A 12,669-nucleotide genomic window follows, 5' to 3' on the forward strand; every position below is an offset into this window, starting at 1 on the left:
AATAATCAACTAGTTGTGATGCTGAAATTAAATTGCATGTCAAATTCGGAACATTAAGGACATTCTTCAACCATATCCTGTCATTCAGCCTCGTTGTTCCTTCTTTTGTGGCCACCGAGCTACTTCCGTCCGGAAGACCAACCGGACACATAGGAATGTCTTTCTTATCACTTAGTTCCTCCGGATTACCTATCACATGATTGGTAGCTCCAAAGTCTATGATCCAGGATGAGTTTTCGGTCTTACTATCCATCTTCTGATTCGGGTTTATTCTCTGGGAATTCAACATGTGAATCACAGTCTTCCGGATCTCATCCCTCAAGTTGTAAAGTCTTGTGCCGCCTGTGTTCACTGTTCTTGTCTCCACCTAAGTTCCTTCTTTGACAACTACGGTGTTAGCCCGATAATTGCCTCTTCCACTACCGTATCCCGGTCCACCACTCTGTTATTATTTTTGTCCTCGTCTCTTCTTCCTCCGTCTTTCTCATCTCCTTTTTTATTTCCTGGCCACCAATCCGGATAACGAATAAGTCGAAAACATCCGTCCATAACGTGTCCGAATCTCTTACAATATGTGCAGAATGCACCATCATGTTTTCCTTTACCTTGGTCATGGTAAGGGTTTCTTCCTTGTACATCCAAAGTCATGGTTTCACTCCGGTCCTCTGTTTTTCGTCTGATTCCTCTCACACACTCTTCTTGCACCACCTTCGAATAGACCTTGTTTAATGATGGCAACAGTTACTGGGCCAGTATGTTTGACCTCACTGTTCCATACTTTCCCTCATCCAATCCCATGAGGAAAGGATGCACTTTTTCTTCTTCTTTTTTGGCTTCTAGGACTATTCCTAGATTGCACGTGCACTTTTCGTACATACAAGTTGGGATATGTTCATAATTTGCCAATTCCTCCCACAACTTACTAAGTTTTCCATAGTAATCTACTATGGTCCTTCCCTTTAGCTTGCACTCCGCTAGTTCCGCCTTTATTTGTTGCATCTGAGGGCTGTTAATAAGGGCGAACTGCTCTCGGGTGCTTGTCCATAATTCTTCCGCTTCCTCTTTATGTGTAATCGTTGAGCGAAGCGTTGGTTCTATGGTGTTGCGAACCCACGACATTAACAGTGAGTTTATAGTCCACCAATCTTCTAAGTCTGGTGACTCTTCATCCGGCTTCTTGATCGCACCATCAACGAAGCCGAATTTCTTCTTTGCTCTTAGGGTCGTCCTCATAGATATAGCCCATTCTTCATAATTTTCACCCTTTAATTGGACTTGTGTCACCACAATTCCAGGGTTATCATTCGACGTAATGTCGTAGAGAGAGATTGTTTTTCTTTGGGTTGTGTTTTCTTCACCGGCGATTCCTTTGCTGGTATTGTCGGTTTCTTTATTCGTCACCTGCCATGGTTTTAGGGTGTTTTGTGTTCTTTTCAACGTGACTCTGATATCATGTTAAAATAGAGACAGGGACGAGAATTTAGAGAGACAAGAATAATGGGAGAATTCTTTCTACCTTGTATTCATCATAATGGCCTCCTTATATAGAAGAAACGATTTCCTTCTCCTAGTCTAATAAGGTAACCCCATTTTAATAGGACTACATATTTTATATTACCATAATTACCATTTACCATAAATAAAACTATCACAATTAGACTAGAATAGGGTTCTATAGTTATGCCTTCCAAACTTTTTACTCAAACTTTGATAACTCTCAAGTAGTGCTGCTTAATATATTTCTCCATTCATCTCAATTTATGTGACAATTTTGTTTCTCGAGAGTTAATTGGACTAATCTTTGAAGCTAAATTGAATTAGATCAACTCAATGTTTATATTAAATTTTAGATATTCAAAAACTATACAATAAGTACTATAAATTGCAATTCTCTTCTCATGTTAATAGGAGAAAAAGATACAATTTCAAATACCGGTCAATGTTCACGTATTTTAAATTTTAAAGAGCAAAAAGTATCACATAAATTGAAAAAGACATGAATAATTTTCTGTATGGGAAGAACTCAACATCCCACTTTCTATTGCAAATACTAGCGAGAATTCAAATACTATACTTGTATGGTTTCTGTTGATCTGTTTCTTTCAGCTCAAATCAGGTCCGAGAGGGACATGTCCTTTTTTGGTCAGGAGGGGACTGAAGAAGACTCAGAGTTTTTTTCTTCTTAAAATTAATTATTTCTCATAGTCAATTAATGAATGCTTTGAAATCTGAAAACGATAGCTCGAGTTTTGGCCTGTCTCAGACCACCACCCGACATTTGTGCTATCTGTCTCTCTTTGTTCTCTATACATAATCACTAAGTAAAATTATACGCAACCGGTACTAATATTAGCATTACTACTACCACACCCTAGGCATTTTCACTCCCTTTTCTTCTTCTACAATACAAACAACAACCAACAAAAAGGTATAGCGATTAAAGTGTTTTTAGTGATGAGCAGTTTTGAGTCACAAAGGCAAGAATCAATAAAGAAAAGACTAACAGCCTTAGAAAAATACTATCACATGAGCAGTAGTTCATCCCATTTGTTGATGAAACCAAGATTTGATGAGGATAAAGATCCACCAGCAGTGACAGTAGTACTCGAAGGGCGTTCGATTTGCCAGAGGATAAGTCTTCATAAACATGGTAGCTATCAAAGCCTTGCTAAAGCCCTTAGGCAGATGTTTGTCGATAGTGGTGACATTATTGATGCTGTTAATGTTGTTGTTGATCTTTCAAATGCTGTACCTGGTCATCTTATTGCTTATGAAGATATGGAAAATGACCTCCTCCTTGTTGGTGATCTCAACTGGAAGTAAGTAATTACTCCCACAAATATATATTTACAAAAAGTAAAAACACTAAGATGAGAGAGAACACACACGAGCAGAAACTACTTCTATTTGTTTCTTGTGAATTAAACAAAAGAACTTTAATTACGTGAAAATTTTGGAAAAAAAGTTGACATATTTTTATGTTTCTTTTAAAAAATTTGTATTGAGGGTCTATCTGAAACAACCTCTCTACCTTTACAAGATAGCGGTAAGGTCCGCGTTCCCCAAACCCCACCTGGTGGATTATACTAGGTATGTTGTTGTTGTTTAAATTGTTGAAAAAGTAAATTAATTTTGTCTAGTCTACTCTAAAAGTTGTTAGATCTATACTAGGAAGCTAATTATTAGACAACCACAGAAATAATGGAGTAGGACATTCTGTTTTGAAGAAAGATTCTTTTAGTTTCAATTAGCCGAAATATGGATGATCTTTAGTTAAGTTTCGTTAAATTGGGATTTCTCATACTTTTAAAGGTTTGAAGGATCCTTTTCTTCAAACCTACCTGTCTTTCATTACATAATCTACCTTTTCACTTTCGGATCAAAATACTTACTAATACTTAAACTAGGTGAAAGACAATTTTAGAAGGTCTACGAAGTGAAAAATGTTGGAGAATAATTGAATAAGGTTTGCTTGACCACACTTTGTCTGGTATTTTTTGGAAGTTTCTCTCTTTAGACGTGAGATTTTGATATTTCAGAAGTTAAATATGTATTTTATATCTTGATTAAACCACCCAAAGATATACTATATAGCTTTTTCTTGTAAGAGAAAATGTGGTGAAACATATAATTGAATAATCTTTTACCTATTTGCTTTGTCATCATACCGTCAAAGGTCATAGTCAAGACTCAAGAGTATTTGAAATTCTCCGAACCTAAGATTGTGTCCCACTTCCTACCTCCAACTCTATCTAAGTCGTATGCATATATTCATCTGTTAAATGGAAGTTATACCTTTCTATTCCAGAATGATTGTTTACTTTTCTAGAAGCATTTTCCGCTAGTGCTTTCAGTATTCTGAAATGAAAGCACTCAAAATTTATATCTATACGAAAATTGTTGGTTTTTTAAGACATGGTGCAACAAAAACGTTAAAGGTATTGATTGAAAATGGCTTTTAATTTTTAGCTAATAAGCTACTTTTAAAAAGTCAATTCAAACACCCTCTAAATAGTCAACTTAAAATAAAAAATTCGCATAGTTTAAAATTCAAAAACCTAAAGTGTCTCAACTAACTTAATCTAATAGAAATTTAAAATCAAATCCATCCTAAAACTAGTCAACTTGTTATGCTAAAAAATTACTTAGTAACTTAAAGGAATTTTTAACATATATATGTGTGTATCAAAGTACGGTTGTTTAATTTCACACCTAAAATCTGCGATATTGCCCCATAACAACCAAAAGAAACTACGTATAAAACTAGATAGAGAAAATATATGTCATATTGATTTCCTCTTTGAATGTTATCCAGAGATTTCGTCAAGGTGGCTAAAAGAATCCGAATTTTGCCGGTGAAGTCAAATTCAAGGAAGGGAAGAGTGGAGAATACTATGTAATATCTTTGGTTTTGTTTTAATTCTTTTCCTTTTATTTTTATGTCACATGGTTGAGTCTATGTTGGAATGTATCCCCAAAAGATATGCATGTCACTAAAGCATATTTAATTTCGTTAGTACTAAGTTTTACTAGTTTTTTGTAACAAATGGATGTCTCAACACTCAAACTTTCTTTTTTGTCCAATTTAATGTTTAGCTCAATAGAAGGGACAGATAGTAATTAATTTAATATTTATTTTGATATTTAACATGCCAGCTTGATTCTTTTTTTGTCTATGATTTATGAATATTGTTTTGAAATTCGAGGACCTTTAATATTGTACTTTATCCCAAAACTTGTTGCTTCACGCTAAGCTGGATCACCCTTCCCTTTAATTTCCACCTGCAGTAATCCACCTCATCGTGTGCATTTTTTTTTATAGAATTTAAAATGCAGTATTTCATATGTTTTTTTTACCAACTTGACAAAAAGGAACTAAATTGGTTATAAATCAGACTCACACATCTAAACATATTCTAGTAGTATATATTAAATTTAAAAGTTAAAAAGATCTAGAGTGTTATTCTTTAATGTATATATTTAATAAATTATGCTGCATTTAATGTATATATATTTGGTATTCAGTACTTGATAAATGTTTTCTATTTTTCTAGTGTTGAATTGCTCGAAAGATTATATATGACTATCTAGCACACTTTCTATGTTAATATAATTCGATATGCAATACGCTTAAATGAGATAATTTCATAAATCTCCTTCAAGTTTGACTTTTAATCATGACATTTTTTGTGGTTCACAATATTATGCTAATCTCTCTAATTTTCTTGTTAATAAAAAGTCTTTTACCTATTTATTTTTAACTTAAAGAATTATGATCCGACTAATTTATCATTTTAATATACTTTGTAAATGTTTTATTAATTTTGCAAAACATAAGTGCTGCAAAAAGTCATTTACAGTAAAAACAACGATCGCTGACGAAATCATAGGCAAAAAGAATTTAATCAGGATCATACCATACTGAATTAACTAGACAAGGTTTGTTTGCTGAAGCAATTGATAGTTGGCGAGTAAATATGACTGATTTGATCAGGAAAATGGCATTGAGAATTACTAATGTTAAACCAAAGTATAATACAAGGGATGAAATAAAGTTGGGAGTATCAGAAGAAAAAAGATTAGGCATTAATTTGGAAAAAGAATTCTTTCAGGTAGAGTTATAGAATACAGATCGCAAATACAGTGTTAGCACCCAAATGTTCCACATTATGAACCTTGCTTTCGCATGGTTCGGATTGGAGAAGGGTACCTGGATTTTTTCCTTCAATATATGAAGTTATTGTTAATTTCTCACGAATCCAGCAGAATTCACCATTGATCATTGCTCGATTGAATCAGGATTCTCTTCCATTGCATGCGATGAGAAAAGAGAAACATAGTAGAGAGAAATATTGGAAATGTTGTATCGAGCTTAAGAGATTACAAAGAGCTGTACAATCACATATATCCCATGATCACCGACTTAGCTAATTGAGCAAAAGTAAATACTATTGCTACTTAATTACTAATAACAAACCCTAACAAAATACTAATAACTATCCACTGATAGTCAGTTGAGTGAGTGCACATACACACGTGCCACTAACTTCTACAACCCTTTTCAAGTTAGGGGTTATGAAGATGTTCTTCCTCCCTAGCTTGAAAAGAAGATAAGAATGTTGGTTCATGTTGAGATCCTTAGTCAGAATATCAACCTGCTGGTCAAGAGTGGTTAAGTAGGTGGTAAAAACAAGGCCTGATGAATATTCTCTCGAATGAAATGGCAGTAGATATTAATGTGCTTGGTCCTCTCATGGAACAATTGGCAACAATCTGAATTGTTGATTTGCTATCACAATACAAAGGAACAGACAACTACAAAGGAACATCTCGTTCTTTGAACAACCCCAGAAACCCTACTAGCTCAGCAACAATGGAGGTTAGGCTTCTATATTCAGCCTTTGTTGAACATCTAGAAATGGTACTTTGTTATTTAGACCTCCAGAAAATAAGGGATGATTCACACTTAACAAGGTAACCAGTAACTAAATTTGTAGTTTTGGGACAAGAAGCCCAATATGCATCACAAAAGGCACTCAACTGAGCGGAAGCATCTGCTGACATTAAAATTCCCAAACCAGGGTCAATCTTGACATATCTAACAACTCTGAGATGAATCTCCATATGAGAGTGTCTAGGAGCATTCATAAACTAGCTAAGACACTGAACATCAAAAGCTCTGTCAGACCTTGTAATGGTCAAAAATAATAGCCTGCCAATTAATTTCTGGTAAGCACCAAATTTGAGAGAAGAGGATCAGGTTGAACCTGTTCACCAACATGAGCATCTAAAACGGCAAAAGTCAACTAATATTTCTATTCCGGAGGAGTACCAAAGGGCTTGGACCCTGAAAGTCCAAGTTCAGAGATAAACTCAAGGCAATACTTCCTTTGATATATAAGAATGTCGGTACTACTCTTGGCAAATTCAATCCCAAGAAAATATCTCAGATCACCCAAGTCTTTGACTTTAAAATTCTTATGCAAGATCTCATTAGTCTCATGTATTAATGATACATTATCTGATGTACTGAGGAGATCATTAACAAAGACTAGTACTATAATCATACTATTCTCAGCCTTCTTAATATGCAAATAGTAGTCTAAGTGACTTTGTACTGAATCAGAAGTTATCAAAGCTATAGAAAGCTTGATATTTCATTATTTTGAGGCTTGTTTCAAGCCATAAAGAGATTTAAGTAATATGCACACCTTCTGAGGACCCTCTAGATGAGCAAAACTCTGAGGCAATGGCACGTAAACTTCCTAATATAAGTCTTCTTAAGTAATCTGCATGCCTTCTGAGGACCCTTTAGATCAATGTGGAGCTGGTTCTTAGGGGAAAGATTGTCAACATAGCTAGAAGTTGGTCCGTAGGGGGAAGATGCACATGAAGATTTATGAAGTTGGTAGAGTTCACATAAAGAAGTATAAAGCTGATATGGGTTTGTCATCATAAAAAAAAGGAATTTGTTGAGCTGCATTGATCTGAATCTCAATTTAAGATCTTATTAAGTTTTGACGACTGATAAATAATGTATAATTGGAATCAGTATATATACAATAACAAAGTCCTTAACAGATCTCCAAAAGGAATTGGTAAAACTGGCAACGAGGATGCACAATCGCTGGAAGAACCAGGTCCTTTGCAGAAGCACTGGAGTTTGATTGGTGTAATGACCCTCCCGATCGTTATGGAAAATCTAGGATCACCTTACCAAATAGAACCCTTCCAAGGGTAGAACGAGCTAATAGAAACTCAAATGTAAAAGTCTAAGAACTAAAAACTTGGCTTGTTTGTGATTATTGTTTGGTTGTGTTGAGTCCCTTGGGGGTGACGTAGGAAATTAGACCTCCATTGGGGATTCCGAGGCCACAGGTGAGTCTGTATGGTGTTTTTGCATTAATGTGCATGTTTAATTTGTGTTTATGAGGTCTCGGATGAAGTGTTGTGTGGTAGAGTGAAAAACTGGTGGAATTAGCGAGCCCACTGGTTCAGTGGCACCGCTGCAGCGACAGTGTACCGCTACGGCGAGGCTGCTGTAGCGGCGTATTGTTCGCCCTCGCGAACATAAGGGAAACGGGGATGTCCACTCTGGCGGACACTGGACCACTGTAGCGCTTGCGCTATGGCGGGTCCGTTCTCGCCATAGCGGAGATGGACAAAAGTTGGAGGTCCGCTACAGCGGGCCCTTGCCCGCTATAGTGAGACTGCTGCAGCGATAGAACGGCTGCCGCAGCGGTCGACGAGGTCAGAATCCTGATTTTTAAATACTTAGTTCCAAATTCTTTGTTCATAAAACTCCAACACAGTTTCCAAGGAGCACCTAGGGCGAAATTTAAGGCTAGGGCAAGAATATTCCTGAGAGGTAAGTCTCAACCCTTTCTTCCTTCATTACACATTCATCTCTAAGATTATCATCATTCTAATGGGTCTTCAATGGTGAATTGAGACTAGTAACCCTAGAACTTAATAGACCTTTAATAGTTGGTGGGTTATGAATATTATGGTGAAGTTATTATCTAAAGGCTTGGGTTATCACCTTCTAATCAAGAATTGAACCATTAGAGACACTAACTAAGTGAATTGAGACTTAGGGTTTCATAAAGATGGTAGCTTGATCATAGAAACTGCTTGTAAGAGATAACTTGAATGAATAACCTTATGAATTTATAGTTGTAGTTGCTAAGGCCAATGTTAGGATGATTTATACCTAGAAAGCATTCACCCATTAGAAAGGGGTAAAGTGGAAGGGTGTGCATTGAATTGATATGGTTGACTAGAGTGATTGTGACTTGTTAGCATCTTAATAGCTAGACTTCGAGCATTCCGAGGCATTACGAAAAGGAAAGGATATAGCGGAGTGATTCGCGTTGTTCCAGCTCTGCAGTTGAGGTAGCTTACGGTTTACTTGAGTTAGACTTTGATTAGTTGATTGTATGTGTTATGAGATTGATAGGAGAAAGCATGTCTAGTCTTCGGGCATAATGTGTGGTTGAAATTCCTATATGCTATTGATTGAGTGATAATGTGGGCTTAATGTCATTATTCGATGTGTTGTGGTCTATAATTTGATGAAAATTGTGGTAAGAAGTAAATATGATCTTCTTGATGAGAATGAGATACTACTTGATAATCGATCATTGAAAGTGATGTGACAATATATATATATATATATATGAAAAGGCACATTTGACAGGGGGTGAGGATGTGACCTAGATTATAGGCACATTTGACAAGGGGTGAGGATGTGACATATATTATGTGCTCATGATCCGAGGCAGTTCCGGAGCGAGTGGTACATGGACACCATGGGTCCCCTGCAGGTCATAGCTATTGGGCAAAGACACCAATTAGCATGTATGTACATGAGTGATCAATGACTGAGTACGTAAGAATGTTGTGGCGAGGTTTATTCCATTACTTGCTTCCGTTGACTTGATTGATAATATCATTGGTGGACTTGATTTGTTAATATCATTGATTGACTTGGTGTTGGCTATCTGATTATGTGTTGTTGACTGGTCTGTCTATTTTATTGATTTTATGATTCATGCATGATACTAATCTTAGTCGGCCTACGATATCTACCGGTACATAGTGTTTGTACTGATACTACCTTACTGCATTATTTTGAGTGCAGATTGTGATCCAGAGACTGCTACTCGACCTCATATTTAGCTTGAGGCCACTTGCTGACAGATTGAGGGAGAGCTTCTATCCCTGCCAGGCTGCCCGAAGATCTTCCGTTATTTAATATCTATTTCCGTTCCAGACATTGATGTTTGCTTATTTCAGATAGTATGGATTTCTTAGACATGTTTTGGATTAGAGTCCTTGTATGATGACTTTTGGATTTTGGGGTTGTAATAGTTAGGACTTCCGCATTTACGTTATTGTTTTATGGCATGACTATTTTGATTTAAATCTTGCGTTTAATTTATTGTGAACTGAATGAATTGACTAAGTAAAAATAGACTTTGAATAAGTAGTTGGTTAAGCGTGTTGTTTCTCCCACTAGGAGTTAGTGTGGGTGCCAGTCATGGCGGATTGGGTCGTGCAGTTGGTCTATGCAGGAAAAGTTGTTCAACGCGCACAAAAGGAATCCTTGGAGAATTAGTATGAAGGCTTTATCCAATTCTACGAGAAACACAAGTTCAAGACATGAAAATATTACCATAGTTAAACATATGAAATTAGCTTGTAATTAGGATAAGGCCGGCGTGGTTCGAAACCAAGTCAAACTTAGTTTTGGTTGTTGGATTTCTTGAACCTATTTTACTAGGATTTGGAGAATAAGAAGCGGGTATCCTACTCCTGTATAAAACATCTCATTGATGTTGTTGAAGACACCATTACAAAGATAGAGACTCTAGAGCTTATAAATAGAATCTTTTACGAGTGTCTTTAAGTGAGGGAAAATCAACTGCAACGAAGAAGAACATGTTCCTATCAAGTTTTATTCATACAGTTCTTTGAGTTGTAATAGTAAGATTCTTTTGGTCCTAAACTATAACCTTTTATATTCATAGTGAATTTGTTTTAGGTGTTGGTTTTGAGTTGTAAAGGGCTTCTTGAACTGAGTAGAGTGGTGCCTACAATTAGTGAAGAATTGTAGAGGTGAGGGATAGGTACTGTAGTGGTCAGTTTCTTAAGTGTATAAGAGTTGTCACCTTAAAATTGCTTGAGTTATAGTGGAGATTTTGGGAGATCCTATTGGAGATAGGAGGTGGTTTTTGCCTCTCTTGAGTAATGAGTTTTCCATGTAAAAAATTCTTATGTTGATTTATTATTCCGTAATTTACCTCTTGCTTTGTTGCTGACGAACTTGGTTCTTCAGTTTATAGGTGACAGCATAAACTATCAATAGGTATTAACACATAATTGTCAGATTTAAATAGAAACCCTAACTCAAAAACTGAACTCAGGAAACCTTAAACCAATTAGCCTCGAACCCTATCACATACAGAGAATAACTAATATCAGGTGTCTCAACACGTATTTTCAAGATTTACCAAGAAATTGAAATTCTAAGTCGAAATAAGAACTCAAAAAACCTAGTTGTGATGCTCGAACAAGAACCAACACAGTGACCCGATTTCTTTGTGTTTTTTAATACTAGTTCAATGATTCTTTTTCGAATGTTGTTTGTGGGATATTTTGGAGAGATGGGTTTTGGGCATGGTGTTTCAATGGAGGAAGGAGATGAAGAAGGTTGCGGAGATGGGTTTTGGGTTCAATTTAGTGGGTATTGGGTCGGGTCAAAAAATTTAGGCGGGTCCGAGTCTTAGGTGGCATGTTGACTAGGTCCTATGTGGACTCATTAATTGACATGGCAACGCAGTGGGCAGCCGTTAGGGATGGGAGTAAATTTATATAGTTTGTTAACGGTGAGGATATGGGCTAGTCGTACAAATATTTTCTCAAAGTACAAGGGTAAATCTGACCCCTGTCCCTACTTTTAAGTTGTAAGATAGGATTGTTACTACTCCCTCCGTTTCAATTTAAGAGAGGAAAGAAGATTTTTGTATCTTGTGATCTTAATTAAAGATATATAGAATGTACCAAAATATAATTTAATCTTGTAGTCTTAAACATATAATGTGAAAAGTTGAAATTCAAGAGTTGCCAAAAAAGGAACGAAACATCATTTATAAAACAGATTAATAAATAAAGTAAGAAAAACAAATTAAAACAAGGAAAGTATCATCTAACTCTCTCAAGGTAAACGTGTCGAGATGGGTTGAAGTGAATCAACCCTATTTCATATGCAAGTTGACTTTACCCGTTCCGAAAACGACATGACAACCAGTTTTTATTCATTTTCAACATGTAACCCACACGTCATTATAAATGAGTAGGATTACATTTGAGACTTTTGACATGTAACCCCATATGACAAGGGAGAGATAACCTACTAGGGAAAAAGGGCCAATTGGATTACGCTTCAATTCATTTGTCATTGTCTGACTCGGAACGAAATTTAAGAAAATAAAGAAGGCTCTCGAATCTTGTGATTTTAAACTAAAAATATGTGTAATGCACCAAAATGTTATTTGAATCATGTGATTTTAAATATGTCGTGTTGGAGGTTGGCGTAATGAGTTACTCCCTCCATCCCAAAATAAGCGTTGCTCATTATCACCCATTAAGAAATACGTATAGTTTACTAAATTACCCTTAATAAAGCTAAATTAATTTTTTCCCTCTTAAATAATATGCATCTTATTAATCATTTGACATTGAAAAACATTCTTCACAGATTCTAACTATATCAAATTATTATGTGGCTTTTCAATCTATCATTTTGATATATTAGGAATTTCGGATGATTGCAGGACTTTTGACAGGCCAAAATTTTCATTTTCAACTTTACCTTGATTTTTTAACTCTCCATTTTGCTCAATTGTTTATACTCATACAACTTGAGTTTATTTCGTTCAAGAATCTTATCGTAAAAGAAACTATTCATAGCACGAGATAAACAATTGAATGTTGAAAAGAAGAATTCCATATAGTGTGAATGGTGTTGGATCTCAAATTATTGTCATAATTCCAATATTTTGACTATTAAATATTTTTGAGAATTGAGCACTATTAAGAAGCGGTTCTGCAATATAACGTATAGTTGAAAGTGACAATCTTTTTTTTTTAACAAAATAAAAAGGA

General features: G+C 35.7%; 1 protein-coding gene across 1 annotated transcript; it reads left to right on the forward strand.

Annotated features, from left to right (window-relative positions):
- The first annotated feature begins 2,257 nt into the window (after positions 1–2,257).
- Positions 2,258–4,649, forward strand: LOC132602264 (auxin-responsive protein IAA33). The gene is made up of 2 exons (XM_060315200.1): positions 2,258–2,819; positions 4,316–4,649. Exons 1-2 carry the CDS (start codon positions 2,455–2,457, stop codon positions 4,398–4,400), a joined length of 450 nt encoding a protein of 149 aa, XP_060171183.1. The 5' UTR covers positions 2,258–2,454; the 3' UTR covers positions 4,401–4,649.
- Positions 4,650–12,669: the final 8,020 nt, after the last annotated feature.

The sequence above is a fragment of the Lycium barbarum genome, chromosome 7 (genome assembly GCF_019175385.1).
Source record: "Lycium barbarum isolate Lr01 chromosome 7, ASM1917538v2, whole genome shotgun sequence".
Classification (NCBI taxonomy): Eukaryota; Viridiplantae; Streptophyta; class Magnoliopsida; order Solanales; family Solanaceae; genus Lycium; species Lycium barbarum.

Coding starts and splice junctions, on each gene's coding strand:
- LOC132602264 (XM_060315200.1), top strand. CDS start 2,455: ATGAGCAGTTTTGAGTCACAAAGGCAAGAATCAATAAAGAAAAGACTA. Junction 2,820..4,315: donor GTTGGTGATCTCAACTGGAA/GTAAGTAATTAC, acceptor AATGTTATCCAG/AGATTTCGTCAAGGTGGCTA.